A 21278-nucleotide genomic window follows, 5' to 3' on the forward strand; every position below is an offset into this window, starting at 1 on the left:
TCTCCACTCATCATTTGAGTAGAGGAAATGAAGGACTAACAGAAAAGAAAGCAAAGGTTTCACTCCCTTTAAGTTACTCTTCCTGCATTTAGTTTCAAGGGAGGGTGTAACACAAAACCTAAACACCATTTTCAACTACATTTCCAGAAGCACCAAATTCAGTGCTTTTCTATTGCCCACACTGAGAAATCTTGCACCTGATTTACAAACGTAATTATATCAGTGTAATTATACTGGTGCAATTCTCCAGAGGGGAAAAAAAGTTATTTTTCCACATCCAAGAGAAAGATTTTTATTTTTAAATTCAACATGAGGACTCATACCAGAATAACTGGTATGATTTATTTTTAGATATATCTATATATAGATATAGGAAATAATAAATACCATAGCTGATAGATATGGTAATTCTCCCTGAAGACATAAAGCCCAAGAATACAGTGCTGTAGTGGTGAGTTGACCCTGGTCAGACACTGGTGCCCAGCAAAGCTGCTCCATCATTGCCCTCCTCAGCTGCACAGGGAGAGAAAACAAAACACATGTCTGGTGGGTCAAGATAGAGGACAGGGAGACCACTACTCAGCCAGGACCAGCACGGGCAAAACAAGACTCCACTCAGGGAAATTAAGTTAATTTATTGTCAATGAACATTCAGAGCAGGGCAAATTGAAAATAAAACCAAATTTTAAAACACCTTCCCCAAAACCCCCATCCCCCAGGCTCACCCTCAGCTCTCCATTTCTCTACCTCCTCCCTCCAGGCAGCACAGGGGGACAGGGAATGGGGGTTAGGGGCAGCTCATCATGTCTCTGTCACTCCTTCCTCCTCACGCTCTTCCCCTGCTCCAGCACAGGCTCTCCACGGGGTCCCAGCCTTCTTCAGGCACATCCACCTGCTCTGATGTGGGCTCCTCTGTGGGCTGGAGGTGGCTATCTGCTCCACCGTGGACTTCCAGGGGCTGCAGGGGAATATTTGCTCCACCATGGACCTCCACAGGCTGCGGGGGAACCTCTGCTCCTGCGCCTGAAGTGCCTCATCCCCCTTCTTCACTGACCTTGGTGTCTGTAAGAGCTGTTCCTCTCACATATTCTCACTCCTCTCTCTAGCTCCTGTTCCACTGCAGTATTTTTTTCTCCCTTCTTACATATCTTATCCAAGAGGTGCTACCACCGTTGCTGATGGGCTCAGCCCTGGCCAGTGGTGGGTCCTTCCTGGAATCAGGCAGAGTCACCTCCATCAGACATGGGGGCAGTTTCTGGCAGCTTCTCACAGAAGCCACCCCTGCAGCCCCCCCTCACCAAAACCCTGCCACACAAACCTAATACACTTGGAGTGTCCTGCAAATCACAAAGATTGAGGTTTCTTGACACTGAAGAAGTTCTGACTGTTGAAATGAAGAGATGATTACAGCAATGCTCTCAACATTATCCAGGTCATTTTCTCATACATTAATGACATAATAGAAATTTATGGAAGTCTTTATTGAATCTCAATTGCTCCCCCTAAGACCATGACTGAAATAGAAGTGACTGCATTCTGCTTTGACTACTGCAGCAGATGTTGAGGATACAGAATCCTGAACTCTGTTTTTTTTAATTTAAGGGAAACTTCCAATTCTTCACATTTACATACACCATTTCTGTTTTCTGTGAAGTCACACAATATTTTGCCAATTCCAGATTTTTGCCAGCTCTTAAAAATACTGTTAGCTCTCTTGCAGAATAATACCAGTACATTGCCTGAAAGTCTAATATGAAATGTCTTTCTGAAGGGTGAGATGGATAATTCTAATATTTAGTTTGCTACTAGAAGCCTCTTCATATTTTTGTGAGGCTTTTTTGTATTCTTTACAAGGAAGAACATTTTAAACCTGAACATCACCGAACAATTTAAATTACATCTTCCTCGCTAGCAAGTGAGTTCAAATTAGCCCTATTACAATTAAAACATGACATATTTATGAACCATTAATGATGAGAAATGATGTAAACCAAGGACAAATCTGTTTACAATTTAATAATCCACCTCAAGCGACTACCAGGAGAATTTGCCAATGCCTAAAAATTGCCATAAATTACACTCTTAGTTGAGAAGTTGAAAGTTTTTGAAAAAGCTCAGCTCTTGCAGGTGCCACTGAAAATGAGAGATCTCTAAAATGTAAAAATAGAACTCCTTTGGTTGAAATTAGGTCTCTGAGAAACTGTAAAACCCAAAAGCTGCAAAACCCACGAAGTTTTTGAATGTCGACTTAGACACACCAGAGCTGCACCTTGTTGAAATCTTGTGCATTTTTAACCTGCTAAAGAAGAGTAATCCAGGATCAACAGTTAGCAGGAACAGTTCCCACAGCCTTTCACACTATTGCTAATTTCTTCTTCTAGTTTCTTTCTTTCCTCCTCTTTGGACATCCGACTATTCCTCTCTTCCCAGGGTGGGTTGTTGTGACTATTCAGTACTTTGCTGCTCTGCGTATGCCACATTTCATAATAGAGATTGTTTGGACTTGCAAGGAGGTCTGCATGTCTACCACGTTCCACAACTTTGCCCTGGAAAAGAAGGAAGAGTAACTCAGTATCCAGATCTTTAGGGATAGAAATGCTGCCAAGAGATGGGCCTCAGTTTTACCGTACAGATCACAGGAATTGTTAATGACACAGAGCTCGGGACAGCAATGAAGGACTGAGTGTGTGGTGCCCTGAATTGTGTGTTACACTGAAAACAAGAAGCTGTGTCCTTCCCAGCCTTACATAAATGGGAATGTGGATGCCTTTTGTCCACCTGGACAAAATGTAAAGCCTACCAACATGGCAAGTTTCACTACCTAAATTGGAAGAGCTATTTACAGTAAATGTAGACCTCAGCATGAGAAGTGAAAACTACTGGTGTACACCTCACGTGAATGTACCAAACCAAACATGTATTTGTCTTTGCTTTCTGACAAACACATTTACACTAAGAAGCTAAAAGAAAAGAGCATCCACAGAGGGATTTGTACTAGATAAGCAAAACACATTTAGAATTAAATCCCAAAAACAATTAATGTAAATTGTGTTTTCAGATGGGTGTTCAGTAACTTGTGTCATTGCAGTTGGTGTCATGAAAATCAGGTGAGCAGTTCAGTTCATCTGGGCTGTTCTCAAGAGCCAAGATGATTTACTATCAGAGTGAAAATGGGAAGAAAGAGATGGAGAGGAGAACCCAAATCCTACAGGCAGTGAAACAACCCTACAGTCCAAAAAAGGACTCACCTTCCTGCTTTGAGATACACATTTACATTCACTGGCTTCCAATTACAACAATGTATTCATCCTCTAGCTATTCTTTCTTGTGGGAAAAGACAGCACTGGATGGACAACTGCATGGATTTTATATTAGTTGTAAATTCTGATCTATGATTAAATCTACCTCCTTGTGACAGCTGCTGATGAACATGCTGGGAAAAAAATTGGGTCTTGTCACTTCTATTACTAGTCATGCTGGTGGAATCTGAACAAATACCCACTTGACCAACAGAACTGCAGAATTTATTTAAAAACGTCAAGCAGTTAATTTTGAGAGTGCACTGTAGTAGAGACCAGGCTTTTGAATTAAGGTTTTTTTCCTTATTAGTAACTCTTGAACAATCCTCAACAATGTAACTTCTCTGTTCAGCTGCACAGCATTAAGATCAACCTCATTAAGACAACGTTTGTTCACTCACGCAAGAATTATTCCTGTTTTACCCAGGCAAAGGTGCTGAAATTGTGGTGCCATATTTCCACTGTTAAGTAAAACAATCATCCTGAGTCATGTCCACGACTGAGCCTTACTGATGTGGTTGCTAGCACAGAGCTCATCAGTCAAGCTGGGAAGACTGGAGGCAACTTTCTGCTGAGCAAGTGAGGCTGGTGCCTGGAGCAGCAGCCGGGCACTGCCGGTCGGTGCTGCACCATGCTGCCCTACTCCTTCACCATCTTTATTACACTAACACCCTTCAGGAGAGTGAGCTGCCTAGCTGCTTTGAAGTTTAAGGTTGTGCTTTTCTTTTTAGTTTAACAGTTACATTGTAGCACAAAACACACTCTTAGTAAGCTGTGAAAACTTGTCGAAAACAAAAAGTCGCAGATTGCCTCCAAACATGTTAAACATTTGCAAGATGTTTTACCATGCAGTTACACAAAGGACACACCTTAGAAAACATTTTTTTCAGCAGAAGCTGAAAAAACAAGTGGATCAAAAGCAAGTAAGAACTCCACAGAGCAGTGGGAGTGATTTATTACATGACTTCATTTTGAGATTCAGATGAAGCTGAGATTTGTACAGCAAAGCTAGTCACGAATGTTGCCATCTCATAAGATTTTGTTCTAATTGCCCATGAAATAATTTAATGTAGGAATAATTTATTTTCTTTTAGATATGTGTATTTTAGTCACCCAATACACCTGAAAAAAAGCATGCAGAGAGAAATGTATCATCTATTAGTAGTACTTAGAGTACTGTATTTTCAGCATTATCAGTTAAAACTAACTATGAAGTCATAATAAGAACATTTGCTTATTTTAAATCTATAGCCAGATATGGGTAAAATAGAAGAAAATGGACTTAGGACAGACTGAGCTAACAGCTGAATTAGTAACAGTGATACTAGTAAATCACATGTTGAAACTTCTCTATTTTTCTCACAAGAAAAGCACACTGAAAGGGAATAATCACACTTTTCTACAGGTAGAGTAGAAAATGGTGTTCAAACTTGTAACATAATTAAACTGAACAACCCTACAACAGTTTTATCTGCATGGAAACAGGACACAGTGTCCTCTCTCTATTGAAAGAAAAAAAACCAGTGCATGTATGAGAAAAAGAGAATTAAGTGTAATTTGGGGAAACACATTAGGAAACCTAATCTGACAGATCCATGTAATAAACAGCATGCAACACCAAGCCAGTCCTAAAGCATCAAGTGAAATTTGTCATAATCCATAAAAAGAACATGCAATCAAATGAACTATGAAAATAAAGTAAAAATAAAACATAAAAGAGAGTCACACACACACGTTTCTGCAACTGGAAAGAAGTTAAATATATAAAAAGGAAAACCTGGACTAGAATTTTCTAACATGGTTTATTTCCAAACAAATAACCTTCCCCAGCTTGGTGGCAGGGTCATATTTCCAAATGGACAGGCAGACTCTCCCAACACAAGCACTGACACTATGTGGGAAGGGGGCCATCACTCACCCTATCCAGCACGAGGATTTCATCGGCATCAACGACCGTGGACAGTCTGTGAGCAATGAAAACTGATGTCCGGTGCCTCACCATGTCCCTCATGGCACTGAGGATATTCTGCAAGGTAAAAACAGAGACCAACTCTTACACAGGCCTAGGTGGTATGAAGAGAAATCAAACACTGTCTGGAAATACAAAAATCGCTGCCAATTCATGCTGAAACATCTCCAGGACTGCTCTAGCTTCACAGTAAGAAACAGCTACCAGTAGCTACAGAAGAACCCCAAGCATGAAGTATTTGTGGCTCTAACAAAGTCCTCAAACTGCAAAACACCCCTTTATTCATAGAACAATGCAGATATCCCCAGGACAAAGGAAGAGAAGTATTACTGGATTTCAGGAAAATCTCCCCCGTGCAGCCGTGCTATGAAAGCAACATAAACAGCAGTAAAGGCACCTGAAAATATTATTATTAATAATAATCATAACAACAATAATAATAACAATAACAACAATAATACTTTCCAATCAATGACATTTAAAGAACAACATTCTTCTCAATATCATGCACTAAAATAAAGGAAGCATCCACTTTATTTTCCTGAAAAACACTTGCCCTTATCAGAAAACATTCTGATTACAAGATACATTTTTGTGAGAAGGACTTGTTTTCATTTGCTGTCTTTCAAGTGCAGTTCTGCTGTGAAACTTTCAGCTTTGCTTCTGATTCTTGCCATAAATACAGCAAAACAGAACAGAGAAAGAATCCAAGTAGTGTTCTGTAGGACTGTGGGCAAGAGTGTCAAAGAGAAAATACACCCCGAGACAGAGCTGACACTCCTCATGATGTCTCAAGGCAGACAGACTCTGCATCTCTGCTCTGGCCTTTTGGCAAAGGGCTCAGACATAAGATCTCTTCATAATAATACCAGAAAAACACATTATAGCAATCTGGAAAAGAGAACTGAATTCTTTCTGGGAAGAAAAGGCCAATGGAAAAGCATCAGAACCAGACATCATTACACCATTTAAGTTTTGTATTTCTTTATCCCAATTTACCTCTTCTGTAATTGAATCTAAAGATGATGTGGCTTCATCATAGAGAAGAATAGGTGGCTCCTTTAACATTGCTCTGGCAATTGCAACCCTCTGCTTTTCTCCTCCTGAATGGAGGGTGGGGGGAAGAGGAGGAGAAAAAAAAAAGCAAAGATGAAGTTACCATCATGATATTCTAAATCCAATAGCAGACAGGACTGTTTTTGGGGTTGGTTCTTTAAAACTGAAAGACACACTACAGTAACAAAACCCAAGGTCTTTCCTTACATTTGTAGCGTATCAATTTGTTTCACCCTAAGCTTATGCCCTGCACAGTAATTTAACATGCACACACCCTGTTTTCTCTCACCAACAAACAGTGCTCTGTCCACACCTGCTGTATTTGATTTCATTCATCTTGCACACACATTTTTTTATTTTCAGGTCTCTCCTTGAAATTCATCTAACATTCCACTCCATAATGGTCCAAATTTAAAAGTGTCCATTCTAAACAGCTGTACCCAGTAAATTTCATTAAAGAACATAATTAATATGGTACTGAAAGTCACCCTCATTACACAGCCTACTGCCTGTTGGTTTCTGATATAACCAGTTTTCAGACTAGTTTCCTTTCTTCACAATTCTTACAGCCAACATCAACTCAAGAATAACTTAGGGCAACTTTTACAGAAAGGAAAACAGGTGCCTTTGAGAACTTAAAATCTGCTAAACATTTGGCAGGCAATGCAAACATTTCACATTTGTGCACTTGTCCTGCTTTGTTTTATTCAAGACTTCAAAACATTCCATTTAATACCATTATATTCTTGTTACCAGTCCATTCCTATCAGGACAGAACATGCTTTAACAAGCCATTTAAAAGGCTGATCATAATGCTGCAGTTCAAATTTTTAACTCTCTTTGGCACAATTCAGTAACAATTAGAATTGTACAATTTACTCATTCTATTTTAACATACTCTCCCTCTCTCTCCTTTAAAGCACATTGGAAAATCACAGCTTGACAATATCCATGTTTGAAAGACACACTACAATAATAGAATTCAAAGTCTTCCCTGACATTTGTAGCACATCCACTTGTTTCATGTTATTCTCCATCCCTACTCAGAACAGGAGCACATTAAGTGTTTTGTTCCCCAGTCAGGGGTTTGGGCTGTCAGAGCTCTGGTATTACACATCTATTAGAAAACACTGAAATGGATTCTACTTGAAAAAGCCAAAACAACCTGTTTTTCATTATTTACTCTTGATGAATGAATGGTTGAGACCAGTAAAAACTGCACTAGATGCTTACTTCACCAGTTACATTCTCATCACAACTAATACTTCCTTATGCTTATTTTTGTGCCCCACTAGGGGAGAGAAACTCAGACACTGCAGTTTGTTACCCACACTGCTGCCCTGCCTTTAGGGACTCATGTTTGCATGAAGGTTCTTGCCATTTATATTAAAAAAAATTGTTACAGACATCTGCAGAGAATGATTTAAAGTGAATTTTTTTAAGTGTAGCCCTGAAAGGCTCTCACACCCTGCAAAATCTGGCTAAAACCTAACCAACCTAAACCAGAACTGTTCCTAGTTAGGCTGTTCACAGAGTGCCTACCCACATATGGAGGGGCTTAGAGAACCTATGACATGAAGGCCCTTTCATTATGAACAGGGTCCAACATGACTAGGCTGCAACAACATACCCCACTGTCTCACCTACTAACAAGAAAACCAAAACACCCCCTCACTTTCACCTGTTTCAACCTTAGATTAAAGTACCCAACTTTGGAAAGTCTATGCATATATACACAAGCCTGTCCTACATGCAATGCACATGTACATGAAGTTTCAGCTCTACTCACACACATTCCACTACCCAAATAAAATAGAAGATAATTTTTACTTAGATGCATCTACTTGCTTATGTATCAACTCATTTAACACTATCCCCTGAAAATACATTATTTGAAACATCTTGCAGTCTACACCTTGCAGTCTACCGTTGCCTTAAACTACTACATATTCATATTTAGCCTTACAATCATGTTAGAATGTAAACAAGCTAAAAGACTGAAGACTAAGCTATGCATTGAACTTTAAGGCAGCATAAGGGATACAAAGAATTTGTAGACTTAAGAACCCACCTGAAAGCTTGAGCCCTCGTTCACCAACCTGGGTGTTGTAACCATTGGGCATGCGAAGGATGGCCTCATGGATCCCTGCCAGCTTGGCCACTGCATAGACGTCTTCTGGAGTGGCTCCAATATTGCCATAGAGCAGATTGTAATAGATGGTATTATGGAAGAGAACAGCATCCTGCATTTTATGGGAAGAATATTTTAAACAAGCAACCATGAACAATAGTTTAAAAATTGCCCCCAATCCATGAAAGAAGTCAGAGTAGTTTGTGCTTCGCTACAAAGCCTGAAGGTAAAAGCATTTGGGGAAATTTCCCAAAAATGGGATTAATATGGATCTGTGTCCTAAATATATATATGTCATGCATACTTTTACCACTTTGCTAACTCATTATGGGTGGTAATCAACTATAAAGTTAAATCACTTAAAGCTGGAGGCAGTTTCTCATGAAGAGGCTTAAACACATTTCAGAAATTGGATCTAGATGATGATCCACATAAAAACACTGTATTTCCTGAGGGGGAAAAAAGCAGCATGACGACTTCCAAAGGGTTTGCCTTCATGGAGCCACAGTGCCAGAATACTGAGGGTTCCTATTATGATGGACTATCTGGAGAGAAGGAAACCTGGCATACCTGAGGTACAACTCCTATTGCCTTCCTCAGACTTTCCAAACTGACATCCTGTATATTCTGTCCAGCCACATAAATACTTCCTTTTTGAGGTTCATAGAAACGAAACAACAACCTCACAATGGTGCTCTTCCTGAAATTGAGAAGAATTTAAGCCAACATACACTCCTGCCTTGCCATTTACAATCTCCAAACAGAACTGATGTCACAAATGAAAACAATAAAAGGGGAAACACAAGAACACACACATTTAAGAAACATAATTCTGTGTCATTGATTGGTGAATTTAGTCCATTTACCCACCCTGACCCACTACCTCCTACAATGGCCACTTTCTTTCCCGCAGGGACTTCAAAAGAGACTCCAGCAAGGACTTTCTGCCCCTCAAGGTATTCAAAATGCACATTATCAAAGGCAATGGAAGCAGTCTGTGGTGTGATCTGCAGGGGTGGAGCCAGCTCTTTGTCCTATTAAAAGAAGAGTGCCACTTTATATGCTGCCCAGAAAGTGTCTCAAGCAGTTCAAAAAGCTGAACAGTCCAATTTCTAGCTCAGAAAAAGGCAAACAGACACTCCAGCTCAGATATGTTAAAATTATCATCTGCCACACAAGTGAAATTGGTTTATTCCTTCTTTTCCCCAAAGAAGGTAAAAATGTCTGCTGCAAACACTCTGCTTCACAACTTCTTTTACAGTAATAAATTCTGCATCATTAATTACAAATAAAAATGAAAGCACAAAGCATGAACACTTAAAAAAAATCTCAATACAAACACAGTTTTCAGGAAGCAACTTTTACTGTCACTAAAAAGCTCTGCAAGAGAAAAGCAGCTGCTATTGCACTAACTGCACTTAAAGTGGAGGCAGAACAGCATCTGTACATAACATCTTTCTTGAACAGAAATTAAACCTGGAAGGTAAGGAGGGTGAAATGCTGGCATTGCCAGAAAGCAGCCCTACTAAATACCCAGATACATTAGGAAAATAAGCTACTACTTACTTTAATTTTGGTATCTACACTGAGAAGTGTAAACAAGGTGTTCATATCTATAAGTGCTTGTCTTGTCTCTCTGTACACTGTTCCCAGAAAGTTCAGGGGAAGAGAAAGCTGGAACAGTAATCCATTCACCATCACCAGATCTCCAACAGAAAGGCTGCCTTAAGACAAAACGGATATGAGAGAATAAAGAGGCTTAAAGAGTTGTCTTGTTAGGAAGCACTGAAAGATGAAAAAATTAATAATCAAGTCAACCAAGCCTAGTTTATCTCATTTCTAAAACCAGACATGTAAATCCTAAACAAAATGCTTTCCCAGATGATTAGATTTTACATAGGGAGGTGCCTGTAACAAGTGGATTTCACTACAAGAAGATAAAATAGAAACTGGAAAATAAGACAAGCAGCATATTAGGAAATTAAGAGAAAACATCGTAAAGTTGTAAATTCCAAAGAGAGAAATATAAAGGGGCCTAAATGAGTTAGAAGGGGAGGAACTAACACATGAAAGCAAGAATCAGGAAAGACAATATTAAGCACATTTACAGACAAACTCAAATGACTGAATTTGTCATGATCAAGAGAGGATTTTCATACTATATACAACAGAGCTGCTAGAATATATAGTGAGAACCTCTGAGTATCTTAATATCAAATATGTTGACCAAGGAAAAGCTCAGGATGCCACAGTGGCTAAAGGTAAGTGCTGGGTCAGTTCAGCTAAAACAGGGCCAGAAAGATGATTTAAAGCTGTATTTCTACCATCCTGCCTAAAGACTATTCTGAATTTCCTTAAGACCAGCCACAGACCTTCAAAGACAATGCCAACAGTGTTTAAAGCATCATTTTTTTAATGCAAAAACCACACTGCTCAATACTGCATCCATCTACAGCATTTGAAGATTCTACTGTCTTCCTACAAAAGCAGGCTCTACTCTATATAGCAAATAAGACAAATTCTAAAACTCTAAAGCTAGACAAATTAAAATCTATAGCATATGGAAACAATTGTTATAATAATGTGCCCTTATTTCCCTTAATCTAAGGAAAGTGAAGGATACTAGTAAAAATTTTTTTAAAATATAAATAAATAAATAAATACTGGAGTCAAAGCACATGGGCACATAAACACTGGGGAAAAGTTCTGAATCCTGCCAATGTAGGAAGGGAGAAGGGTAAAAAGAAAGGACCTTTGTAGAAGGTTCACACAAGTATTTGTATTATGTGTCTTTAACAATCCTGCAACAGTTACATCTTCTTAGGATTTTTCTTTTAACTACTAAACTTTAAAAATGTTTAAATCATCATTTAAGTCATTTAAATGTTAAAATCATACTAGTTACTGACATATATACACACAAAATACATAAAATGAAATTAGTCACACTCCAAGAAGCAGAAATACCCAAAACTCTCAAGCAAAAAGTCTCAAAATGAACTGCCACATCAACCGTAAGCTAATTAACAGCTCTCTTATGTATGAATTAAGGTACAGGAGAGTGATTTTTAGCTGACAGACAGATGAGTTACCTGCAACAATGCCCTGGCTAGCAAGCACCATGATGGCCGTTAAGCCAACGCTAAATATCGCGCTCTGCCCGAAGTTGAGGAGAGCTAAAGTTGAGGTAGTCTTCAGGGAGGCCCTTTCATATGTCTTCAAGAATTCATCATACCGTTGGGCTTCATATTTCTCATTATTGAAATACTGTGACACACACAAAAATAATAAATGTCACTTTCTCAAATGTACTAGGCCACAGATTTAACTAGTTACGAAGCTCAGTATAAACACACAGAACTCCTCTTCAACACTCCTAATGACTGAAAAAACATAAAAGATTAGTGTGTAAAAACAAAAACATGAGCAAAGCCAGTACCTTCTGCACTGGGAAAGAGACATTATGGAGATGGCTACTATGCTCATATGCTAGTATCACCAGATGTCTGTCTTGTAGAACTTCTATCTGATAATCTGGCAGTCCTGGTAGATAGTAAATGACCCATGAGCCAGCAATGTGCCCTTGTGGCCAAAAAGGCCAATGGAATCTTGGAGTGCACAAGGACGAGTGTGGCCAATACGTCAAGAGAAGTCATTCTCCCCCTCTGCTCTGCCCTGGTGAGGCCACATCTGGAGAACTGGGTCCAGTTCTGGGCTCCCCAGTTCAAGAGAGACAGGGAACTGCTGGAGAGAGTCCAGGGGAGGGCAACAAAGATGACTCTTATGAGGAAAGGCTGAGAGAGCTGGGACTCTTTAGCCTGGAGAAGGGAAGGCTGAGGGGAGACCTTATTAATGCATGTAAGTATCTAAAGGGTGGGTGAAAGGAGGATGGAGCCAGACTCTTTTCAGTAGTTCCAACGGGCACAAGCTGGAACATAGGCAGTTCCACCTAAATCTGAGAAAAAAAACTTCTTTACTATGAGGGTGACAATGCACTGGGAAAGGCTGCCCAGGGAGGTTGTGGAGTCCCCTTCTTTGGAGCTAACCAACACCCTCCTGGATACAGTCCTTGGAAATGTGCTCTAGGTGACTCTGCTTTAGCAGGGGAGTTGGACTAGATGATTTCTAGAGGTCCCTTCCAACTCAGACAGTTCTGTGATTCTGTAAATGTCAAAAAAAATCAGCAGCTGCCACTAGATACTAAAAAGATTAAAAAGTCACTGTCCTCTATGTATTGGAACACCCTTGTCACTGTGATGATGGCAAATTCTCTACAACTTCTCACACAATGTCTACTTCTGGGTTCTTCCTTCACAGATCATTGCACTGCTCATCTTTCCAGTTCCAGCTGTCCAATTAAAATTAGCATAAAATAAGCACAAGTCTGGACAATTTCAAAGCTGTCCACGGGATTTTTCTTAATAGCAGCAGTAGAAAAACCAACAGAGACCTGTTCTTTCATGTGAACATAGCAATGAAGTGCTACAAACCACAACAGGGGATGAAAACAGTATACACCATCATTTGAGAAGACATGTTGCAGGCTGACATTCAGAAGACAATTTTGCAAACAAGTGAAGAGAAAATTCTACAAGACTAAGTTTACATTTTGCAGAAACTGATGGTGAAGGCAATTCAGTCATGAAAGAAACTTCTCACTCAATTAGCAAAAAGACTTTTTCACGAGCTGCTAAAACCTTTCATGCTACTCTGCCAATACCACATAGTACTCCTCAAATGAATAATGGTTTAAAATAGGCTACTGCTCCAAATATGCAGACCTATAAAAGATGAATCTTATGACTCACTGTCCTTAGGCTGACAGAAGTAAGACAAAGAGCCTAGTAGTAAAGACTGGTCTTACCTTCACAGTCTCATAATTTAGTAGTGAGTCAATTGCCGCATTACCCGCATCATTATCTGCTTTGTTCATTTCTATTCGAAACTTAGTCCTGTAAAATGAAGGCTTAACACAGTCAGGAGTTCAGGCTGAGGCAACACCAAGTCCCCTGATCAATCTGAGGGCACCCCTTACCTCCACTGGGTAATGCCTATTGTGAAAGCTGCGTACGCTCCTAGCGTCCCCAGGGTCACCAAAGCAAACTCTGCACCACATTTGTAATACTAGAGAAGGAAAAAAGGTCACAATCATTCTCAAAACTTCAATGTTGTCTCAAAATTATGATGGCTTAGCCCAAGACAAGAACTCTCAAGGTCCTTCCCAACACACTCCCTGCTCTGAACAGCTAAAGGCTAATCAAAAGGAAAGCAGCAAGGAGAAGGGTATAGACAAAAAGGCAGGAGATGACCAAGGGCTCGTGTATAACATAATTCTGGCAAGTTATTTTTCCCATTATAAAACATAAATGCTGCTGACGTGTGTGCTGTTAGCACAAATAAGTACTTGTTTACATGCTTTTTGGGTGGATTTTGAAGGAAAGCTGAAGACTGCAGAAGAAATAAATGGCCTTGCAAAACAATTTATGAAGCATTTTCTCTACTTCAGGGTACATTAGGAGAGAAAAGGCATAAGAAGAAAAATTCAAGCATCATGGCAGGTTGGCTGACAGCCAGCTCGATTTGCAACTTCCAAAGGTTATAAAATTTAACTCAGTATCAACAGGGGTTATACCTCATTTTGTTACATTCAAATTCTGTTAAGTCCTAAAAAAAAAAGGGATATAAACAAATTGAGATTCTTGCTTTTAATTGAGTCTAAGCTACATAATCGAGATTTGGATTTTAGCATATAAATATCCAAAGATCCTGTTTTCAAAGACAGTCAGTATGATGTACAAAATAAAAGTTTTAAATTGAGATTATTAAGCTTAAAACCTTCAAGGAGAAGACTATTTTCCAAAAAATAATTTTCACTGTTAAGTTCTGGACAAGAAAAGACCCATATTAGCAGAGGTCCAATAATCATTCCTTCCTCTGTACCCCACACACTAAGACACAACATTTCTGGACATTTACAGCCTGCTGGATATATTTGACACTCGTGTGCACAGTTTACTTTTCTGATTTCATTTTCTCAATAATTCTGAAGTAAAACATTTAAAACTATCCACATAAATATCACTGGCTGAAGACAGGTGGTAAATGTGAAAACAATTTCAAATAAGCCAACTTAAAGTTACTTACGTTTGAAAATTATGGACTGCTCTGACTTACAGTAGTTGCTTTTAAAACCACCTTGTAAATTCTATTATCATTGTTATTATTATTAATACTCAGTAGACTTCTATCAAAGAAAAATCAACGCATTATTCCGAAATGAGACAATTCCAACTCATGAATAAACACTTACCAGAATTCCACTGACTAGTGCCACTTCAAACATGGTAGGTCCCAGATTAAATACTAAAGCACTAAGAACAAAACTGATGCCTCTTGTTCCTCTGTCGATGGTTTTTGACAGAGCCCCAGTTTGCCTGCTCAGATGGAATGCCAAATCCAGGTTATGAAGATGCAGGAAAACATTCTTTGCTATCCTTCTGATTGAATTTTGAGCCACCTTCCCAAATACTGCATTTCTAGCTTCATTAAATAACGCCGCCCCAGCTCTTGAGACACCATCTAAAAAAACAGATTAAAAAGTTTACAAAATGAGAATAGTTCTATTTCCAACTTCCCTTCATGCATGAAATTACATTAGACTCATTCTTTACAAATTTTCAACACTTTTAGTTCAATGGTAATTTATACTTAATTGCTCCAAAACTTGATGCCATTTTTCATTTATAAACCACTGTGCACACATATCAAATGAGTTTCTTTTCCAGCGGGTTGTAAGAAAGTGTAGGATTCATCATCAAGAATCATTCCTATAAAGCATTATGTAATTTTTTAAGTGGAATACCAGAAGCAAGGTCACAGAACACTGGAGACAGACACCAACACAGAAGTAGCTATGAAATAACCATCTGGGATGGTGAGCAGCACAAAGGCCAAAAGCTTTGCTGTCCCACTGCCCCGCTGAACAACGCAAACAGTTTTGGGAAAACCACTTACAGCCAATGAGAACAGCAGTTGCCACAGTTGCCACTGTATTTGGTGCATCCCCGAGGTTGAGTATGTTTCCAGACATCTGGTTGAGGTTGTCTACTGCATATTTAAACATGAAAGGAACCAGGATATTCATGGCCTAAAAGCAGAACAACACTGGTCAGTCAGTATCTGTGCAGCATGACTGAAACTGCTGTTCTATTTAGTTCTGAACCACTTAGTGCAGATCAGGTGGCTCTCTTATTTCAAGCATAATACTCCCCAGTTCCTCACTCCTAGGACTGCAGGGTTAGTTTGTCCCTCTCACTGGCTCTTTTTAGTTATCAATTTCTCTCCTGAACACACTGTACACTTCAAAGGCACCTCAGCTGCGCAGAGCACCCCGGAAATTAATCAAGCAGCAGACGCTGCACGATGCAGACTCAGAGTCCTACTAAATTACATTGTCACTACAGGTTGTTTGCTCTTTGTGATACTGGCAATATGCAGCATGAAGAACTACTACTACAGAAGAACCAACTCACCCACACATTGCTAATTTTGGGTCAGTCAACATGTATTAAACCAAAGCTCTAGAGAAGTAAAGTAGTTAACCTATCCTTTGTCTCTTGTGATATTTAAATATTACTGTAATATTTAAATAACGCTTTCCATTTGCAACACCACTATAAACATGTACTTAATAACTACATTAAGCCTACTGTTTGGCACAGCAGCACAAAAGACCTCCCATACACTCTACGTGACATTACAACCAGATGAGCTTGCAAACAAAACCCTGAAGTCATATCCACAACCCCAACAGGCAGTATGGCACTAGGGATTTCTGGCCCCAAATGCACCTCCTCTAACAGTGGTGTCTCCTTCACACAAAAAGAAAAAACAGCTAAATAGGTAAAGACACCAACTTTAGCATTTTTTTTATTTGCACTATTGTAGCATGAGAAAATACAGAAAATCTTAAAGAAAACATAACATTTTTAAGCTCTGTTGTTGCCTTTTCATACCAACAAGAAAAAAATTATCAATTAATGGAATTAATTAACTCAAATTGCTTCTAACTGTGAAGATTTGAAAATAAGGAATACAAGGGGTTTTTATCAGGTGAACAAGTATGTTAAAACCTACAATCCTACCATCATCGTAGATGTTAAGATACAGTGAGCTGACTCTGCTGAAAGGTGGCTGATTTTATTTTTCAATATTTGGAAAAAACTGGGGGTAATGACAAATTATTCTACACAAGAAGAAACCAAAAATGCAAAACAGATTGACAAAGATATTTCAGCTCTCTCCACCAAATGTTTTGTATACCCACTTACATCCCAGTTGTATTCAGGGACATCTGTCAGAGCTGAAAGTCCAGTGAAAAAACTGTAAATTAACTGGAAAAAAACTAGGTTTCAAGTGAAACTCCTTCATAACTTGAGTCTAAATTCAGGTTGGAACACAGGCTTTTAGTAGTTATAACTAACCCAGTATCAAATATTCCCAGTGTTACAAATTACTGTAAGGAATGGAAGAAAAGTCCTTCTCTAAGAGGGGAAACTGGAGTTTTGAAAATACTTCTTTTAACTACAGGACTGAAGTAAATTTTTTCTAATCTGTGTAATTATTTTTTTTTATATACACTGTTTCAGGCAAAAGTTTTAAATGCAAATGAGGAAGGAATCTGTTCTCTCCTCTTCCCTCCCATGTCTCCCGTACAAAATACACCAAGCAAGAAAAAGAAGAAAAGAAGACTACTAAATTCTCAATAAACCTAGACAACCCCTGAAAGGAGACAGATGAGATCTGAGAGCATCTAGGTGAGATTATGACTGGCTGGCTTGTGACTGAAAAAAACAGCTGAAGATCAGCTCCTACTTCAAATGCATTCTTCCGAAACGTCTCCAGTGCAAGCCTGAGAGTCACTCAGCAACTCCCCTCATCAGAGACAGGAATTGTGGAAAGCTCCATTAAAAACCAAGACCTGAGGTTAGTAGTAGGCAGTGATGTCTGAGAACTTCAATTACATGCAGGTAGTTGAAGAGGACAGGTTACTTCCATTACATACCTGAACCTTAAGCATGAAGCCCCACAAAGAACTGAGGATGCATGAACAGGACTTTGAATCTTCACAATACTGAAACTCAACCCCACCCCTCTTTTCCAGTATAACCAAAAAACCCAAATTTATCTTCAGACTTACTCAAGTTCAATTTTTTTCTTAATAAAGACTAGGTTTTCCTGGGAGAGGCCATTCCAAACAAAAATAAAAGTATTGTCATGCAGATTGTCTTGATTTGCTGCAGATTCTCACAAATGCCTCTGCAGGGATTTTACTCTTCAGAAGACTATGAGACACCACAGGTAGTTAAGAAACTACAGATATATTTTAAAGTCCATTTAAAGAAAAGAGATTTATTCTTTAAATTGGAGTTCTCCAGTTGCAATTAATTTAACTGGTAACAGCCTACAATTTTACAGAAATGTCTTCTTTTACATCAATATAATTCTACCCAATAGAGTTTTAAATGAAATTTAAAGCCTGGTCTCAGGTTATAGCTGTTCTCACTCCTGGAGGGTAAAGCTTGAATAAGAACAAGGCAGCACGATATTGCATTTAATTAGCAATCAAGACAGTCTGCTTTCCAGTAATGTAAAAAAAAAAGTTAATCTTACAAAGTTTATAGCATGAGAGATGAGAGGTCATTATTAGAAACAGGCCTTTCCTACTCCATTTGTTAAGTCAATGAGATCACACTCACATTAATAGAAATAAAACTTCAGCCCTCTACATAAACTCACAGCTATCTCTTCAGTAGCCCGAATTTGCTGGCCCAGAACAAGAAGCTTTAAGCACCCCAAGGTGCACTCTGAAAAGCTGCCATGCAAAACAGCTGGCTTACACAATAGGTTTCCCTGCTCTTCCTGAAATCTTGATATTTAATATAAATGTGTGTAATTTCTAATTTTGAATTAATAGCTTATCCCTGTCTGAATTTATTGGAAAGCCAATACAGCACCCATGAAGTCATCCCAACTCAACTGTTCCCATCTAACACCACATTCTACTGCAGTGCATCAGGCTTAAAGGAGTTTAAACATTTTTTTTTTTAATGACTGCACTCTTCTAAGCTGACAGTGCATCATCATCTCTGTTCCCTTGTGGGACCACACTACTTTTAAGCCAAACAGTCTTATCTTTCATTTTGCTCTTCCCAATATTTGTTGTTTAATAAAGATGATGAATTAGTGACAGGCTGGGCCCCAACATGATAAAACTGGCCTCTAGTGAACTCCTCTTTTGCCAATAATTCAATGAGAAACATTGACATGAAGATGACTGAATTTATCACTGGACCAATATAAACGTACACATCCAACAACTCCATTTGTGGAAATATAAACAGAAAACTCTATCCCTAATGGATGTAAAACTGCTAAAGGAGCTGCAAATTGTGGTCCAGAAGAGGGAAGAAGCATCTGGCTTGGTGCCTTCTTTGCATTGAATGACAATAACAAAATGTACTTTTTCCAGTAAGATGAAAAAAAATATTAAAAATACTTTCCACCTGAAACTTCTCAAAAAGCTAACAGTATCTAAAGGTTCATTGTAATTATCTAACTCCATCTGAGCCCTCAGAAAGGGCTCAAACACCAAGATCATACATACATACTGACTGACCAGACAGATACCAATACCTTTGCACACAGATAAAATTTACCATACACTAAAGTCTTGCCTCTTGAGCCAAACAATTTCTTCTCCTTAAACTTACAGAATTAGCAGTCAGTAGAAATGCAGATAGTCTGAACGATTTCTCTGGCTCATGAATATCAAACACATCCTTGGGCTGTGACCAAGAGGCCAAAAACCATTATGAGCTGACAGAGGTGACAAGCAATTTTGTCATACTCGTGCATTTAACCCAGCTCCTCAGGAGCCAGAGCACTTTTCTTCTTGTGCCACAGAAGATAAAGGCATGAAATAGAAAAGGAAAGAAGCATTTACTGTACATACCCTAGTAGAGATGACAAAAAATGTGAGAAAGAAAAAACAAGATACGTAGAACCTGAGCAGGCCAAACTGTGTCTGAAAACACAAGATAATGCCTCGTGTGCTTCTCACTCCTATCTTCCTGTTGCATCTTTCAGATGGCACACATCTAGATAGGTTATAAATATTTAAGATAAAAATTTAAAGCGTGTCATAATACAACAAATCTTCCAAGGAAAAAAATAAAGACAGTGCTAGCCCTAGAGCAGACTCCATCCTGTCAGCTCCCAGCCATAAAAACCCACCCAAACAGCTCACTTTGAAGGCTAATGTTACTACTAGCGGTTATGTGTAGGCAAAAAGGAACCAAAAATCACAATAATTTGTGCAGTGACAGGGAACTGGGCCCCACAAAAGGAGACCCGACAGATTGTAACTGCAGGCTCTTCAGTAGCTGCACACAAACTGGCTTTTGTTTTGAAACTGTTTTAGTGAACCAGAAGATTTAAAGAGACAAATTACTTCTCAAGCAGCAGGACAAGGAGGTATGATCTCCAGCTTTGCGGGTAAGGAAGCCAAATCAAACAGGGTGTGAACTACAAGAAATGGGCTTACAAAAGTATTTCTTGTTGGGGAAGATGGCTAGTAGCAAACATCATGATCATACAGTTCTCTATGCAAAACCCCCCAAAACGATCAACCTTTGGACAAACTCCATAATAAGGATGTGAATCCTCCAGTTGCAGACAAGTTCACAGTGAACAAAGCAACAGGGCCAGGACTGCAGTGAGGAGAAAGATTAGCTGGCTGTTGTGCTGACAACTATATAGCAGGGAAACTTCAACAACTGCTTGTGTGGTCTATCAAGTACATTTTAATTAACCTCACAAGCAATCCATACAAAGGGCTCCCAAACGGGATAATGAGGAAACTGCACAGGATTATACATGGTCCAGGCATGCTACAGGTAAACTAATTTGTATTTAATTTTCTCTAAGACAAAGTGACCTTTAGTTTGCTCTGGAAGAAAAGCAGATGTTCAGGGCTAAAAAATATGACAGACTCACTACAGCTCTGTAACAAATCACCACGTATCTGTTATGCCACAGAAATTAGTTTGCATGTGTAAAGTATCATGCAATTTAAGAAAATTTAACTCACAAAGGAAGAGTGGACATAACTCAGGTTATCTTGCTAAGCTGTGGTTATGGGAAAATGTCTGAGTTCTAACACAGCTTTGTTAGGACAGAAACAGAACAAACCAAAGAGCATTCACAAAGGGATAGCTAGGAAACAACTACGGATTTTTTTGCCCCAGTCAGTTATAGTATCTATTCTGCAGAGAGCTTGCTGTGTGTTTTCCCAGTGAAATCCTTGTTTCCCAAAACAAATATTCTCACAAAACACTTCTGCTTTAACAGGCATCTCCTAAAACCTGGGCAAAACTCAACAGGTTTTCTGCTCTGCTTCTGGGAATCTCCTCGGGACATCAGAGCTTCCAGGCTGCCTTGTACAGAATCTGAAGTAGGAAATTTAAGAGAACACTTAAGAGAGATCCAAACATCAGGTTACTTCCCCAAAGAACAATTAAGCATCTGATTTTCTGACGGGGGAACATCTCTCTCTCCCAGCAGAAATAGAGTGGCTCTGTATTATACCATATACCATATTTGCTATACTCTATTTGCAAGAGTCAGGCATCATTGCCAGCAATTTTGTTTTCATTACACTCCAGAAAGCTGCTTGAAACATGAACAGATTTCCTAAAAGCAAGGTACAATGCTGCCACATGCAGGATTAGACTCTGGATTCACATTCTGCATCACACTCATG

The 21278-nt window shown here is 39.0% G+C and overlaps 1 protein-coding gene across 1 annotated transcript in view; it reads right to left on the bottom strand.

Moving 5' to 3' along the window:
- Positions 1-615: 615 nt before the first annotated feature.
- ABCB7 (ATP binding cassette subfamily B member 7) overlaps positions 616-21278 on the bottom strand; it is a 34218-nt gene continuing 13555 nt past the window's right edge. Inside the window, exons 5-16 of the mRNA XM_051630040.1 lie at positions 15470-15602; positions 14766-15034; positions 13491-13579; positions 13320-13407; positions 11548-11722; positions 10022-10179; positions 9326-9489; positions 9026-9155; positions 8396-8567; positions 6268-6371; positions 5218-5325; positions 616-2546 (exon numbers count right to left, since the gene is read on the bottom strand). Coding sequence (XP_051486000.1) covers positions 2328-2546; positions 5218-5325; positions 6268-6371; positions 8396-8567; positions 9026-9155; positions 9326-9489; positions 10022-10179; positions 11548-11722; positions 13320-13407; positions 13491-13579; positions 14766-15034; positions 15470-15602 — 1809 coding nt within the window. The 3' untranslated portion in view covers positions 616-2327. The remainder of the gene's footprint in view (positions 2547-5217; positions 5326-6267; positions 6372-8395; positions 8568-9025; positions 9156-9325; positions 9490-10021; positions 10180-11547; positions 11723-13319; positions 13408-13490; positions 13580-14765; positions 15035-15469; positions 15603-21278) is intronic.

The sequence above is a fragment of the Apus apus genome, chromosome 12 (genome assembly GCF_020740795.1).
Source record: "Apus apus isolate bApuApu2 chromosome 12, bApuApu2.pri.cur, whole genome shotgun sequence".
NCBI lineage: Eukaryota > Metazoa > Chordata > Aves > Apodiformes > Apodidae > Apus > Apus apus.